The 16,988-nt window shown below is 35.8% G+C and overlaps 1 protein-coding gene across 2 annotated transcripts in view; it reads right to left on the bottom strand.

Moving 5' to 3' along the window:
* The window catches only part of Nme7 (NME/NM23 family member 7), a 145,240-nt gene that overhangs the window by 36,503 nt on the left and 91,749 nt on the right, over positions 1-16,988 (bottom strand). For both annotated transcript variants that reach the window (XM_045158158.1, XM_045158166.1), the window contains exon 10: positions 16,200-16,301. In XM_045158158.1, coding sequence (XP_045014093.1) covers positions 16,200-16,301 — 102 coding nt within the window. The remainder of the gene's footprint in view (positions 1-16,199; positions 16,302-16,988) is intronic.

Genomic DNA, 16,988 nt, shown 5'->3' with positions numbered 1-16,988 from the left:
GAGCCCTTTCCTCAGAATGGGAGGTTTTATCAAAAGCTCTGGGAAGAAAGGAATCCTCCTCCCCTCCCACCTGGCTGCCAGTATTGCTTGGTGCTTGCTATTTGCTGCTTTGCTGCTTTCCAGTGTGGACAGAAGACCAGCATGTACTGAAGAGCAGCATCTCTCCAGGACACCGCCAGGACTTCAGTGCCAGATTGGGACTGCTGAGACAGTGGGGATTGGGACTGAGCAGCTACCAGGTTCCTTGACTGTCAGGCCTGTAATCTGCTGGTGTTGGACTGTAATAAACTAATCCAATAAATTCCCTTTTAATACAATTCATTCTATCAGTTCTGTTCCTCTAGAGAACCGTGACTAATACCAATTGTGTTACCAGAAGTGGGGTTCTAGAGAAACAGGATTGTAAGGATGGATTTCCCTAGTGGGCTTAGAGCTCTCTGGTGTTGATTCTCCAACTTTGGTGTCACTACAGGTTCTACTGATAATAAGGAGAGTGCTTTTACTGGTAATAAGGAGGCCACTAATAATCCATGGTGTGAACTATTTAAAGAACTCCATGAAATAGCCATATTTGGTGATCCTGAGTTATATCTTGTGAACAGCTCAGGCTAGATCATGGGGTAAAAAGGAAAGAGAAGAGCATGGGAGTGACTGGGGAGAAAGGAGCACATGTTAGTTTGATGCACTGTTTAACAACCTAATGTCTCAGTGTGACAAGACCAGGACAGAACTGTGCACCACAGGTTGCTACGTCAAGCTGCTAAATGCTACTCATCGTAATCCCTACTGTTTATGATCTCATCAGGTTAATTAGCTTTCAAAATATTAAGTCATTCTTTTGCATATTAATGTGCTTTAGGGACCATTCAGAGAATGTCAAAGGAAACCATGAAATAATTTAAATTAGAGTCACTTTGCAAGTGTAATTTTAGAAATGGTAAGCCAAAATAAATTTAATGTTTTATTTATTTATTTGAGGGAGAGAGAGAGAGAGAAAGTATGGGTGCACTAGGGCCTCCTGCCACTGCAAAGGAATTCCATATGCATGTTCTACTTAGTGCATCTGGCTTTATGTGGGTACTCAAACCCTCAAACCAGGGCTTTTCAGACTTCACAAGCAAGTGCCTTTAAGTGCTGAGCCATCTCTTCAAACCTAAAATAAATTTTAAGTTAACATATTTTATCTTCTGACCCAGAAATTTCACCTGAGGAAATTGATGTAAAGTAGTAACAAAAATGTGTGCAAATACCTATGTGTAACTCTAGTCTTTGTTCATATGGATAAAAATAAGAAAATCCGTATTAGTGGAATGATTAACCTGCATGCTGAATGCTATGTAGATGTTAATAACTATGCTATAGTACATTTAATTATATTAGTGAATACTATATTTTAATCAAACGGGAAATTATGCAATATTATTGCATGGTTTTAATTTTATTTTTATAGTATGCACAAGAAGGTAATTATTGCAATATTTATTTATTTCTAAAAAAGTAGACAAGAATAATATTAAAATTTTTTGTTTCCTTGTACCTTAGTTCTTTTCTATAATTTTGCTTATTTGGGAATACTAAGAGTAGTAAATATTTCAGTAATTATGGATAAAACAAATATATTTATTTTATTTATTAGACAGAAAGAGGTAGAGAGAGAAAAAGAGCAAGTAAGACAGAGAGAGTGAGCGAACAAGCATGCCAGGGCCTCCAGCCACTGCAAATGAACTCCAGATGCATGTGCCACCTTGTAAATCTGGCTTATATGGGTACTGGGGAACTGAACCACATTCTAGGCTTCCCATAAAAGCACCTTAACCACTAAGCAATCTCTCCAGCTCACTTTTTTTTTTCAAAGTTTCATTTCACTTCTCACAGAAAGAGCTGTCTTCTTCAATGTCAGTTTGTCTCATTTTACTGGTAAGGAATTAGATTCAAATAGATATTTGCAGGCTTGAGAGACAGCAATATTAAAAAACTATTTTCCAGGGTGACATACCAAATAACATATGGCCCTTACATTTCACAGAAGGAAAGCAAGCTGACCATTTTTATCAAAACAACCAGAAAAAAAAATTAGTGTAGTACTAACCAGATGCTTTATCATGGCAAAGTTTGAATAAGCATATCTCCCAGGATCACCATTACTGCATTCTCCACTTGGGAAGAGTCAGAGGCTCAACAGTGTACTTCTTTCTGGCAGCAGGAACATGGTTTCTTACTTACTACTAAAACCTGGGGACTTGGGTTTATGGCTTGCTGACAACATATAGCCAGCTTTTGAGAAGCAAAGATTTAATAGGGTTTATAGTGAGTATATTGCTGACTCTCTTATTCATAGGAAATATGTTCTAAAACCTTGAGCAGATACATGAAACCATGGATAGTGAAAAACCCTATGTAGACTATGCTTGTTTCACATATACATGCTTATTAAAGTTCAACTTATAAATTACATACAGTAAGATACTAATTATAGTAATAATAAAACAAATTTATAACAGCATTCCATATTAAAATTATTTAAAAGTTGTTACATACTGCTAGAATTTTCCATTTATTAGATCCTATCTAACCATGAGTAACTAATACTGTTAAAGTGAAATCACAGTTAAGGGGAAATACTAATGTATAATACTTGAGTCTCAAGTATAATACTCATGAATTTCAGAATTTACTGAGAAAACTGCATCTGTTCAACTGAGACAGATGTCCTACAAAAAGGCAAAAGTAAGAAAAACACAAGAAAACTTACTGCTGAAGACACCACATGTTTTAATTGAAGGATACTGAAAAATCAAACTAGAACTGAGCTAGAAGCCTCATTCTGACTGATTGGCTGCCATAGTGCTCAGTGGTTATAACCACCAGTAGTCTTAACCTGCAAGCTACAAAACCAGCCAACTAGGCAAAATGTGTCCATTAGTGCAATAGTAACATGTCTGGTATGGGGGTAACCAGCTGCTCTGTGATTAGATTTGAAACTCTACTTCATAGGAGGAACTTCATACCTGATACTATAAACCTAGTCAAAATTCTATGGCTAGAAAGGTCACAAGCCCTAGGTACAGATGCTACTCTTGTTTGGCAAAAAATATTATGCCTATCCAATTGCCTGCTAAATACTTATGTTTAGGCCCATATATTAGTGCTGCCCTCACTTTTGGTTACAGAAACTTCTCTTTTCAGATGCTGACAACAAATGACAGTTGAGTGTTCAGCATTTAATGAGACATCTCTATTACACCCTCCAATGGCTCAAGGACTATAGCAAGAGAGGTGGTAGAAAGAATGTAAGAAGCAAAAGATAGCGCAGAGTACTCTGGAATGCTATCTTCTGCATAGAAAGTGGTTGCTGCATTCATGACCTCACAGTGGCTATAGTTACCTGCACAAGACCTGCGTTAGATTTTGGGTCCATCAACATACTATCATTGATGATGGAGGAGGAAAAAAAGACATCAAAATAGAAGAGGAAATATTAGGAAAGAAGAGGGGGTTCAGAGGAAGAGGGTGAGGAATGGGGGACAAAGGAAGATGGTGAGAAAAAAATAAAAACACTAGATGATTGAGATACTAAAAATAATTTCTGAAGGGTTTTTCTTTTAAGCCTGAATCTTGTGAAGCCAGAAATATGTTATTTGAGTGTAATCTCGTCAAATATGGAAGGTATTAAAAGGATAACCTAAGGTCCATTTTCATGAATCAAATGGTAAGTCGGGGGGAAAGATACCTAACACCTCCAATCACTCATTCACATTAAATCTGTTTGCTTCCTAGTGCTGTTTGCATACTGAAGAGAAATGATACATTTAACAAAATTTACAGTCACTATCCTTTTGCTGAAAGAAGCATCATTACCAACAGACAGTTGCTGAAAGTCAGCCAGGTTATCTTTCAAAGTGTGATGTGAGGAGCAACTTCTCCCATCTAGGGATTAGGGACTTTCTTATAAACAGAGAATTTCAGGATCCATCGCAGAACAAGTGAGCCACCACAATCTTCAGTTCAAAGTAAGCCCACATACTTCTGATGTCCATGAATATTTGTCATTTTTCTTGTATTTGAAAAAATAAAAGGTGTAACAGTGAACTAATTAATTTGTTGAGTGGGAAGTCATGCATGTATGTAATGGATTGCAAGGTGCAAATATCACACTGCCAGAGAAGTGGGTCAGACAACTAATGGCACAAGAATTTGGAAGAAGGTAAAAGTCACTCATGTTTGGGACAGTTGGTAATATTTTAAAAGGAAAGACAGTACTTGGAAAATAATAATTTAAAAAGAAGCACATTCAACCCTCCTTTACATAACTGTATACCAAAAGTTGTGTAAATTTTACATGCCGACAGCAATGGTAGGGTCATACAGAACATATCAGTTTACTTGAAAACAGCACACTGACAGGTAGACACTGCAGAAGACCACGGAGAGAAGGCCTTGGCAGATGCAAAGGGTTTATTCCGAAATGTTCAGGCTTTCCCCAAACATATGTATGTCACTTGTTAAGTGAAATGTGTTGCACTTAAGTTTTATTTAAAATGTACGAAAATCCTTCTTAATGTACTTATGAAGGAAATTCTGAAAAGTATAGAATTCTCTTTAATCTTATTTGCAAGGAGAGAGGAGAAAGAGGGGAAGGGAGAATGAATAAATATGGGTACACCAGGACATCTAGCCATTGCAAACTGCAGATGCATGCTATTTTCTACAGCTGGCTTTGTTTGGGTATGGGAATCAAACCTGGGTTGTTAGGCATTACAAAGCACCTTTACTATTGAACTATCTTTTCAGCTCCAGAATTCTTTTATAAAATGAACAGCATATTCCTAAGTTATATGTGAGTTAATATTTTCATTACATTTATATTAAGTGATTTCAAAAAGATCACGCTTATACTTAATGACATATAAGTAATGGATATTGTTTTGTTATGTAGGGCCAATAAAAAAAAATCAACACACAAAATTGTGAAAGAGTGGTGCATTCTTGAATGGTCATATTTAAGGGCCTTAAAGGTCTCTCTCTTTGGCCTTGCAGGTGGTAAGACTGTCTCACTGAGATATAAATAAAATATCTCACTAACAACATCCTGAGAACACCATGGCTCAGTACTATTCATGCCAATAGTAACTGATCCTGGACTCAAACCTGGCCTTGCTGTGGGTGCCTTCTACATACTGATAGACTTGTAAAGTGACAGGCTCTTTCATGTCCAAAAATGGTAATTTCCTAGGGCCTCAAGAAGGTTTAAAAATATGTTCCTTCCATCTGAACACAAGGCCTACTGTCCTAAGCAACGCCACCAGGAGCTGACATTTGAAACTGACAAGCAGCACATGTGCATTAGGGAGATAAAGCCTGGCACATGCTGCAGACTCCTGGGATTCTGAAATGCTGGTGGCCCCCAGATGGTGGCTGTGCCTCCTCCCAGTGTGCGCTGCTCCATTGAAACTTGACCCCTACCTTCTGACAGTCAGAGGAACGTGTCTGATTGGAATATGATTATTTTGAAGGCATTCAGAGCAAGGGTTCTTATGAATAAAAAGAAAATGAAAAAGAAAAAAGCTAAGAGTTCTTTGACAAAATAATGTTTAAGAAATACAAAGGAGCCGGTCGTGGTGGCGCACGCCTTTAATCCCAGCACTCGGGAGGCAGAGGTAGGAGGATCACCGTGAGTTCGAGGCCACCCTGAGATTCCATAGTGAATTCCAGGTCAACCTGGGCCAGAGACCCTACTTCAAAAAAACCAAAAAAAAAAAAAAAAAAGAAATACAAAATATATGGCTTATACTGTTGTTGAAGTAACATTCATTCTTTATATATATAAATGTGTATATATATATATATGCACATATATATATGCACATATATATGTATATATATGCACATATGCATATATATGTGTAATATGTTTCTGAAAATATCATTCCTTCTTATGTTTATAAGTTAGAGGAAGTAAACAAAAACATTTGTTCAGAGGTAAAATGATATACTATATTCAGAAGATTAATACTTGTTATAGAAAAAACATAACATCATTTTTCATTTCACATAATAAATGTCACCGGTGTGCCAAACACTGTACTAGATTCCAGACTCTAGAAAGTCAAAAATGAACATGACAGTTCCATTCCTCAAGGAATAACATCTACAATCCTGGACTTGGGGTCCAGAGACGGATTAAATTTCATCTTTATGGAATGATGCAAGAAACCCCAGGCCTGTGAACCTCAGCTTTTGGATTATCTAAGTTGGTTACTGAAAAATATGGCCTCTGAGAAGGATAAATTATGAATTATCAGGTTTAGTTTAGGGAGAACTAGGATCCAGTGGGGAGGCTAAATGAAAGAATAAGCCAGAAGTGAATTACCTCCATTGGCTGTCTTAAAGGGAGTGGGGGAGATGGAATCCTCTTCACGGAGAAATCCCTTGGGGGGAGGGTAGTATAGGACACACACACACATGCTGCCTTGTCTGTGCCACTTAAAACTGCAAATCTCTATCTCTCATACTGTTTTATTTTCTCCCACAATGCTTGCCCCTCATTAGGAAAACACCATATTTTAGTGCTAAAATTGGACTCATGGTCTGTTTCCCTCCAGTAGAATAGAACTACTATGAGGGCACATTCCCTTCACCCCCTTGTCCTGTTTAGTGCTGTATCTCCAGCCTCAAGAAGAACACTTAATATATAAGTGATCCCCACAGAACACTCGATTAATAGAAAAGGAATGAATTATCCTAAATAACTATAAGTGAACACATATGAAAGTAGGGGCAGAAGTCAAGAGAACAAACATGAAAAATTTGCTGAAGTCTTATGGAAGTGAGACAGACCTCAGATGACTGTAGCCCATGGGGCAGGGGAGATTAGAGCTAGAAAAGGAATAAAGAGTAAACTTGCCCTGGGCTATGATGATGTCCTATGTCCTCTAACTTCAGGGATCTCTGTATAACTTCCTCTAGATCTAGGGTTCTTAATCATGCCTGTTTGCAGGACCTCTTTTGGCAGTCTGATAAAGCCTACCAACCTTTCCCTAGGCAATGTTTTTTAAATGGACAAAGTATGAAAGATTGCAACGTAAACTGACAATAAAATATTTTAATGAAGCTGGGCGTGGTGGCGCACAACTTTAATCCCAGCACTCGGGAGGCAGAGGTAGGAGGATTGCCATGAGTTCAAGGCCACCCTGAGACTACAGAGTTAATTCCAGGTCAGCCTGGACCAGAGTGAGACCCTACCTCGAAAAACAAAAACAAACAAACAAACAAAAAAATTATATATATATATATATATATATATATATATATACATATATATATATATATTTAATGATTTCTTTGTGATATAATGTAAAAGTACATTCTTATTAAGATCTAGCAGCTGATCTAATAATTCTGATAATTTTAAGGCAGCAAAATGACTAAAAGTAATATTTTAAAATATCTACAAACATAATGCAATATGAAAATGTTTGCAATTTCTATTGGTTATAAAATGAAGTCATAGCTACTGCAGTAGTCTGCATATCTATATTGATGAGTCTTCTAACATGAAGTTAGATGTTAGTGAAAATAAATCTGATTTTTTTATCCAAGTTCATAAAGCTTGAGTTATACTCCTCAAAAGTAAATGGCATGTAGATATCACTCTAGAGCAAGTCTCAGAGTATAATCAAAGGAGATGCATATCAAAACATATTATACCTACCTTATCTCAGCATCCAAAGAGAGAAAAAAAAGTGAATAAAAACAAATAAAGGGAGCCAGGCTTGGTGGTGCACTTCTTTAATTCCAGCACTTGGGAGGTAGAGGTAGGAGGATCACCATGAGTTCAAGGCCACCCTGAGACTACACAGTGAATTCCAGGTCAGCCTGAGCTAGAGTGAGACCTTCCTCGAAAAACAAAAACAAAACAAAACAACAAAAAACAAAGAACCATCTTATTTTTCAAAATTCCTTTAACTAAACTCAGTCCTTTTCACTAAATAACTAGAGAACAGCCATTATAGTAGAAGTATTTGTGTTTTAGTGGGTCAGGTCAAAAAAGTACGTTCTTAATATTGATGAAAAATACAATGGAACAAAAGTACAGACACCTCTATGCCAGTGCAATGATCTCTCAAAGGGAAAGGAACTTGGGGATGAATATACTGGAAATAGAATAAAAATTTGAAACATAGATTTATGAACCTTGTTATCTATTTTCCCTAATAAGTAAATGCTATAATTCAAAGTTCTCTATATTCTTTATTTTTTAAAGATATTTTAGTTTTTTGAAGTAGGGTTTTACTGTAGCCCAGGCTTACCTGGAATTCACTATGTAGTCTTAGGGTGGCCTTGAACTCATGGAGACCCTCCTACCTCTGCCTCCCAGGTGTTGGGATTAAATGTGCGCACCACCATGCCTGGCTTTTCTCTATGTTCTTTTCAAGGTCTGTGTAGACAACTGAGTAGAATTATGGGTAGAAAGTGTCTTTCTATTTTGGTTGTCATCTTTAACTTTTGACAAGAAAATTGGAAAACACTACACTCCAGATGTCCTATTTGGAGACTCACAATGTATGCCTAGAATCTTGCACTAGGGAATTTTGCTTTTAACTCCATTTCCTAATTTTATTTGATCATAAGTTTTTCTTTTCAACAGATATAAATCACAGCGATTATAAGACTTTACTGAAAATAGTAACTTCAAAATTCTTTCCTTTTGGGGGATATAAATTCTGGCTAAGGGAAAATGTATTGTTCATCTGCTCATTACCAGTACCTATAAATGCAGGTACTTGGAAGTTCCAAAACATTTGGCTGGGTGGCTGAATGAATGATTAAATCAGAGAGATAAACAGAAATGCTTTATGGCAAGTTTTCTGTGCACTTAGCTCTAGAGCCTGTGAGGAGCTTCAGAAATGGAAATCAGGTTAAAGTGAAACAGGGCAGCAAAGGACAGTTAGATGTTAAGTTAGCTTCTCACGAAGTCTACAGACACAGATATACAGAAGTCAAAGAAAAGGAAACTGCATTTGAGAAAAGGAAGCAATAGTTATATTCTAGTATTTTCTGTACTTCTAAAACTAGAGAGAATGTGGTATTAGAAACTGAGCTAACACTTCATTGGCCTTTTGTGCAGTATTAAGTGTGACATCTTACTGTTACATTTCCTAGCAATAAATTATGTTATTTAATAAGAAAACTTAAAGGTCAAAGCTTAGAACAATCCCAAATGTTTTCTAAATGTGACTCTTAATGATTTATGTCATAATTATAGAGGTAATACAGTAATAAAAAGACATCAAGACATCCACTGGTGTACAAGTTTGAAAAGTAAATTAGTTGCAGTGCAATTTGTTAAGGTTTTTAAGAATGTGCTTTCACAATCCATCTGTTTTTGGACTCTAATTAACTAATTCTACCCACTTCTACATCTGCTGGTTATATCAAGGTGAAATATAGCATTTTCGTTTTTACAAAACTTAAGTTCAAAAAGAATTGACAAAATTTAAATTAACACTGAAAGAGCTTGAGTAAAAGCTCATTAATGCCAGACCACTATTTTCTTTTCTAAAGAACAAAACAGACATACTCAACAACTTTTCATCAAAGGCCAAAGATTTCATATAGGAGAAGTAATAGTTTAAACTGAAGGGTTCTGTTAGCTATTTCTATACCCTACTTTTGATAGTAAAAGTAAGTTATACATAGCTAAAATTTAAATCAATAGGTCAGAAAAACATTTAAAATGAATAAGGTTAGCAAGTAAATGTTGACATTTTTAAAATTTTTATTTATTTATTTGAGAGTGACAGATATAGAGAGAGATAGAGGCAGATAGAGAGAGAAAGAGAATGGGCACGCCAGGGCCTCCAGCCACTGCAAACGAACTCCAGTTGTGTGCGCCATTTGCGCATCTGGCTAACATGGGTCCTGGGGAATCCTTAGGCATCATAGGCAAGTGCTTAACTGCTAAGCCATCTCTCCAGCCCAAGTTTTGACATTTTGATCTCTTTTTGCTTCAATTCAAAACCATAGCAGTTACTTCTACTGAAAATTTCTTTACAGTAAATGACCTTGTTTCTCATGTCCATGTCCAAATTATCAGTAAGTTCTTCTCTGTTACAATAGATATTTAAAAAAAAACCTCTACTATCGCCTTGTAAACCACAGGTCCCAGTAGTCTGTAATCAGAATTATTTAATCTTTTTCTAAGCAATTTTCTATATAGTCATAGTACTTCTAGCAAACAAATTTGATCACATCAATTTCACATTTAAACTTTTCCTTGAAGCTTCCATTGCCTCCACTGAAATAAGTACAAGCTAGTCAATGTGGGCTTCAGACTCTGGCCTAAACAATTTCCTTAGTGGCATTATAGCTGCCCTCCTCTTACACTCTAAGGTAGAGTCAAAACAGATTTCTTTGAATTCTGGATTGGTAGGTTCTTACAAAACTTAGGACTTCCACACATGGTTGTTTTTACCCTTCAGGATTAGAATTTTCTAGGAATCCTTCATGTCTATTAAGCTAAAGCTTACAATATAAACATACAATTATTAAAATTCTTCAAATCAATTAATAGCGTTGTAATATAGACCTATTCATGCAATCACTTGTTTAATTATAATCCTCACTAGACTATAAACTCCACATGGGTATAGCCCTTGTCAATCATGAATATTCACCCCCAAATAACCCACACCTACAATATATTCAATAATTTTAGCTGAAAGAAAATCCTAATCCAATAAAAATGGAGGTTGAGGGCAAAGACCTTCAAAATAAATTTTATTTCTAGTTGATCCTAATTCAACATGATAAAAAAAAAATTCCAATATGATGGAGAATGGTATCTCAAAGGAGAAAGTGGGGGGGGGAGGGAATTAACATGGGATTTTTTTTATAATCATGGAAAATGCTAATAAAAATTAAAAATAAATTCCAGGAAGTTTTATTTACAAAGGAGACTTTTTAATATTCCCCACTACTCTAAAAGATATGCCTGCATATGTGGACATGCACTCATAGTACTTTTATTTTGCTACTGTTCTTCCAATGGGACAACCATTATAAGATAGTACTCCAATGCTTGGCTCACAACTGTACTGACAGTAACACCAATATGACAAAAAAGTCTACATCAGAGTAAGTGAGCCCTGGGGATTTGAACATTTGTACTCATCTAAAGGAATCTATTTGTTGCTTAGACATCCCTTCTATGGAAGCTTTGAATGAAAACAAAGTTCTCAATGTGTATCTATTATCCACACAGCTATCAATCATTATCTATCATTTCTCTTCCATCAGAATAAAAAGAAGTATATTCTAGAATCATTTTGTCTAAGAAATGGACGTTACTACAAAATAACAATCTTCAGGGGCTGGAGGAATGACTCGGTAAAGCGTTTGTCAAGCAAGACTGAGGACCTGAGTCCAGATCTCTGGCCCTCAGGCATGGGAGTGTACACCTGAAACCCCAGCATTGGGAAATTAGAGATAGGAGGATCCTCTGGGCATGCTTGCTAGCTAGTCTAAACAAATTGATGAGCTACCAGTTCAGTGAAAGACCCTGTCTCAAAAATTAAGGTAAATTTCTCATCCAAGTAGGGAACTACTGGTTTCCTTCATAACTGCCTTGCTACTATTGCACCAGTGGGCACATTCTGCCTGGATCAGTTGTGTAGCTTGCAGGATCCACTGCTGGCTAAGATATTGATGACTTTCCTCCCTCAACAGCCTGTAGAGTACTTTCCAGCATTATGACACTAGCCAGCAGGGTGGAGGCTTCCAACTCAGTTCCACACTTCTCAGAGCCTTAGAGGCCACTGAGCTCTCAATAACCTCTTATTTTTAGCCCTTTGATTAGTTTTAAGTATCCTCACTGCCTACCAGCCTCTCCATAAAGAAGCTTCTCTTGTCAACAGTAAGAACAGCACTAATATTCTTTCTACCACCTCCTCCACAATGTTTTCTGAACCCTGGAAGATGTGATAGAGATGTATACCACAACCAGGTGGTAAGACCCTGTTGTTGAAGATATCACATGCTTTAGTTGTAGGACACTCACAAATCAAGATAGCCCAAATCTGTGGACCAGAGGAATCAAGATTGCTAAAACTTCTATGCAACTTATAAATTCAATATAATATCTGCAAAATTCTGTGTTTTAAATAAAATTAACATGCGACAACAAAATACCTTGAATGTTAAAGTAATCTTTGAGAGAACAAACTCAGAAGTATTACACTTGCTGATTTTAAATTACTTTATAAAGCAGTAGTAATCAAAGAACTATCATATGTTTTATATCACTATACTCAGATACACACACACACACACACACACATAAATGGTAACTAAGTGAAGGATCTGTTATTAATTTGACTTTGGTAATTACTTCGTAACACACAAATGAACACAAAATCCTATAAATCCATTTATCTGTCATTGTTATTTGGTGGTTCCATGTTCTATGTTCAGTCAACATAGCACTCCATGTATCTCTTCAAGGTACTAATTTAATTTGTTCAGATACACATACATATACCTGCATATATAAATAGGATGCTAAGTCATATGACAGCTGTGTTTTCATTTGTTTTTTTGAGATAACCCCTTCCCTATTTTTAATTTTTTTGAAAGATTCCATACTGCTTCTTACAATGCCAGTACGAATTTATATTTCCATAGAAATCTCATTTTGTCAACACTACCACTAACTTTATATTACTTTGTCTTTTTGATAATGGACAAGTAAGTAAGGGTGGCATTCCACTATGATTTCAGTTTGCTTTTCCCTGATGTAGCTAGATAGAATTGAGAAAGACATGGGCTGGAGTCATGGATTTTGGAGTCATTAACATACTAACTGGTAGGTAATACACAATTACATTAATATTTATGGCTTCACCCAAGGAGAGTCTATCTCTAAACTTGAGCAGATAAATAAACGACATCACCAGAACACCCTCATTAAAAGGACAGAGAGTGGAAAAGAGTCAGACAATGAGACCAAGTTGAATCATAGATAAGAAATAGGAGAAAGGAAAGAATGATAATCTAGAAATTAATGCAGGGACTTCAAGAATCAAGCCATATAAAGATCTACTTGTAATTCAGAAACTACATTAATAACAATTAAAAGCATTCTGTCCTTCAAACCAAGAGCAGATAAAACTGAAAGAATTTAGTCCTTAATAGAGAGGAACCACTTCTGAAATTTATCAATTGCTTTTCCCATTAGGTTGCCCTCCAGTTAATTGAGAGACAGAAATCAGCATGATGAGCCCTCAGAAAGCAGCTAGAACTTGAAGAGAGAGATAATCTCTGGTAGGAGTGAGCCAGAGATCGGAGGATAAATTCCTTTCTATTCCCTGATTGGTTCCTGAATTACATATGTCCAGAAGTTGGCAAAGAATCTAGGGAGCAGCACTAATCAGAAGGCTAAAGGATCAGCTAAAATTTCAACAATTGCTCATTGTGAGGAAGAATTCAGAGTACAAAATCTGTCAAGGATGAAGGTTTGGTGAATGGTTAAGATCCTCAGAGCCTTGCTTAAGAGGAGAAAAATGTCATGTTGAGAATTAGGAAATTCATTGCAAGAGTAAAAAGGATTAAAGAGATCTGCTCTAACTAAGCCTAAAACCAGTCTGGCACAACCAAAACCAACCCTCTCCAACAAAAAAAGAAGAGAATCTTGAGAAGTTATGCAGTCCTTCACCATATAATCCAAAATTACTAGATTTCAAAAAGAACAAAAAAAAAAAAAAAGTGAGACATAGGAAAGAGAAAAGTCAGTTACAGCTGCCTTACCAATTCACAAGTGAACCAGATGGAAGAATCAACAGACTAAAATACTTAGGGTAGAGATAATAAAGCAGCCATATGAATAGACAGATAAGGAAAGTCATATTATACAAAAATGAACCAAATGCACATTGGACTCATGACATCAAAAACTGAAAGAAAATAATCAATATACTTAAAGACAAAGAAATAGAAATTCCCTGAGCTGAAGCACAAAAGAATTCTGACCTATAAATTTTTCCCTAAAACACAGTTTCAATGGCCTTTAAATGGTGAAACATATGTAATTAACCTTTCAATACGGGGAAAAGTAGGGTAAAAAAACTGGAGAGATTATTCAATGAAACTTGTCCAATGATCTAAACTAGACATGTAGAAATCTTAGTGAATACTAAGCAGAAATACAATCACAGCCAGTCATGCAATAAGTCAAGTCAAAGTCAAGCTATGGGCAATCTGATATAAAGCCACATTACTCCAAATGATATTGAATTGACATAATACTTAATATACAGATTGATATAATTTAACAATCTAGAATAGAGATATCACATGTTAATAGGAAAAGAATATTCAGTAAATGATGCTATAATAATAGGTAAGACTATGGAGTAATAGGGGTGTGCCTTCAAAGGGGCTTATGTGAGCCAGGTGCTTACTCTGACATGCATTCCTACCATTACTTTCTGGTTCTTTTATTAGAGGTCCAAATAATGGGAACCCCTGATCTTGGACTGGAACCTCCAAGAACTATAAGCCAAAAAAAATATAGGTCAATTTCCACACATTTTTTTTTACCATAATAAGGCAAAGCTGACTAATACACCATGTTAAACTATTTTGGATGGATACACACACCAGTCAAAGAACAAATATATTCTTTTCCAGGCAACTATCTCTCTGGTAATCTCTCTGGGTTTCCTAATGGTTAACAGGAAAACTGCTAACCTCAATACTAAAATTATTCATGGGAACAAACTAAACCTTTCCCAAAGTCACTCTTGGAGTTAAACTTCCTACTTAAGTTCTTTATTTTCTGCAAGTGATGGGGTGTGGAAAGAACACATTTCTAATTTCAAAGAAATGTGATAATTTTCCATTCTATGTAGCAAAAATGTTCAAATATTCTGTCAGTAAAAATATGCATACATCAAATATGATTACATTTCATTAGACTATATAAATGTACTATTAGAACTGTGCAAGGAATGTTCTCATGTATTATTGTCTTCTTTGGACACTAGGTCTAGGGAGACTGGAAACCAATACTGTTTCCTCCTACTGAAGACAATAAAGATGAATCTACCATGAGTCTGACATCAATGACCAAACAATGCCAGTCTACACATGGACAACTACCAAGGGACTGAGCAAGTGCTTTCTGTGAATCTGTACTTCCTTTTGATTCAACTTGTAAAAGAGCTTAAATCTTAAAAAGGGTACACATGAAAAGTAAGATGAATTTTGTTAAACATATTCAAATAACAAATTAGCACCAAATATTAGGTCTACATAAAAACACAGTCTATTCATGAATTCAGTAAATATTAATTGCATAATCATTACATACCTGACATTTTATTCAAGCACTACTGATGTTGATATGTATTGCACATAATACAAAATCTAGCATTTTTATTCCAGATTTTAAGGCTATCTATCAAACATTCATCTATATAAACATTCTCTACCTTATTTCCTCTACTTAAGAACATGTATTTCCTTGTACTTCTAGAAATACCTTTCCCATTGAAGCCAAGAAATAATCTTACTGTACTTCACAGAACACTGGTAGGCCTTCATCATTGTCTTTGTATCTAGGTCACAGCTTTTCCCATTCTCACTATTGTTGTGCATGCTTTGTCTTTCAAATTCTTGTTCATATCTGTCTTCCTCTAACAAAGTTTTTAAAATTACTGTTATATTACTTGCTTCTTTGCTATAAAATTCTTCAATATTTGGCCTCATCTAAAATATCAATATTTTGATCTTTAATTATAATTCTTTAATTGTTCTTTAACTGATCTAAAAGTTCTAGGTGAGCTTGGGCTAGAGTGAGACACTATCTCAAAAATTACATTTAATATTTTATCTTATTAAACTGGGTTCTATAAGGCCATTTTCATGCAGGTATACAACATTTTTCAACGATAACATTCACTGCTTTTTTTGCCTTTCCCCTCCCCTCCAGTTAGTCCCCTTTGTTTTCCTATAGTATGAATAATGCATTAAATATATATATATATATATACATACACACATGTACATATATGCATATATATATGTATATATATAATATATATCACATATATTTCCTTTAGAAACTTAAAAAATAAAACCTAGTCAAATATTTAGCTACTATGTAACAAAATATAGAGTAATGGCATAAAGGAGTAACTTACAGGATCAGCAGGTCCACAGAATTCCCGGAATGTCTTTGAAGGGTTATTCTGTTGAACCTCTATTGCTACACAAGGGCCAGAATACATTTCTGTCACCATGTCCTATGTTACAAAAGACAGAAGAATCAACAAAAAGTAGTAGTATTTTATCCCTCATCTTTCTGTTGTGCTGCTGTTCTACTGCATTATAGAGAGAGGCAAAAAATGTTCAGGAGAAATTTTAAGGGTAGCATACAGGCAAGTGGGCCAGGAGTTGCCTACACTCTGAGCTACAATACCTGCAGAGAAGGCCACATGCATCTTTGGTTTAGTAATGGTCCATACCTACGAGCCTGTGGAAAGGAACAACACAAAGCAAACCAACAATTGCGGGACAGAAGTCAGGCTGAGAAGAGCTGGTGCTTCTATAAGCCCAAGCAGGGAGACACCCTATGGTACATATAGACCCACACAAAACAATAATAAATGAGAGTAAATATAAAACACATTTTTGTTTTTTAGTTGCTTTCAAAGATATGCAAAGAAAAAAACATGAAGTGTATGGTAGTTTATAACATATACAGAAATAAAATGTATGAAATCACCCAGAATTAGAAGGGGGGAATAAAGTATAATGCTTTAAGATTTTTTATTATGTATGAAGGAGTGTAATAAAAAAAACATATGATCTGTGGTGGTACACACCTTTAATCCCAGCACTGGGGAGGCAGAAGTAGGTGGATCACCGTGAGTTTGAGGCCACCCTGAGAATACATAGTGAATTCCAGGTCAGCCTGGACTAGAGCAACA

The sequence above is a fragment of the Jaculus jaculus genome, chromosome 1, assembly GCF_020740685.1.
Source record: "Jaculus jaculus isolate mJacJac1 chromosome 1, mJacJac1.mat.Y.cur, whole genome shotgun sequence".
In the NCBI taxonomy this organism is placed as follows: domain Eukaryota; kingdom Metazoa; phylum Chordata; class Mammalia; order Rodentia; family Dipodidae; genus Jaculus; species Jaculus jaculus.
This window is presented reverse-complemented; position numbering and strand designations above follow the sequence as displayed.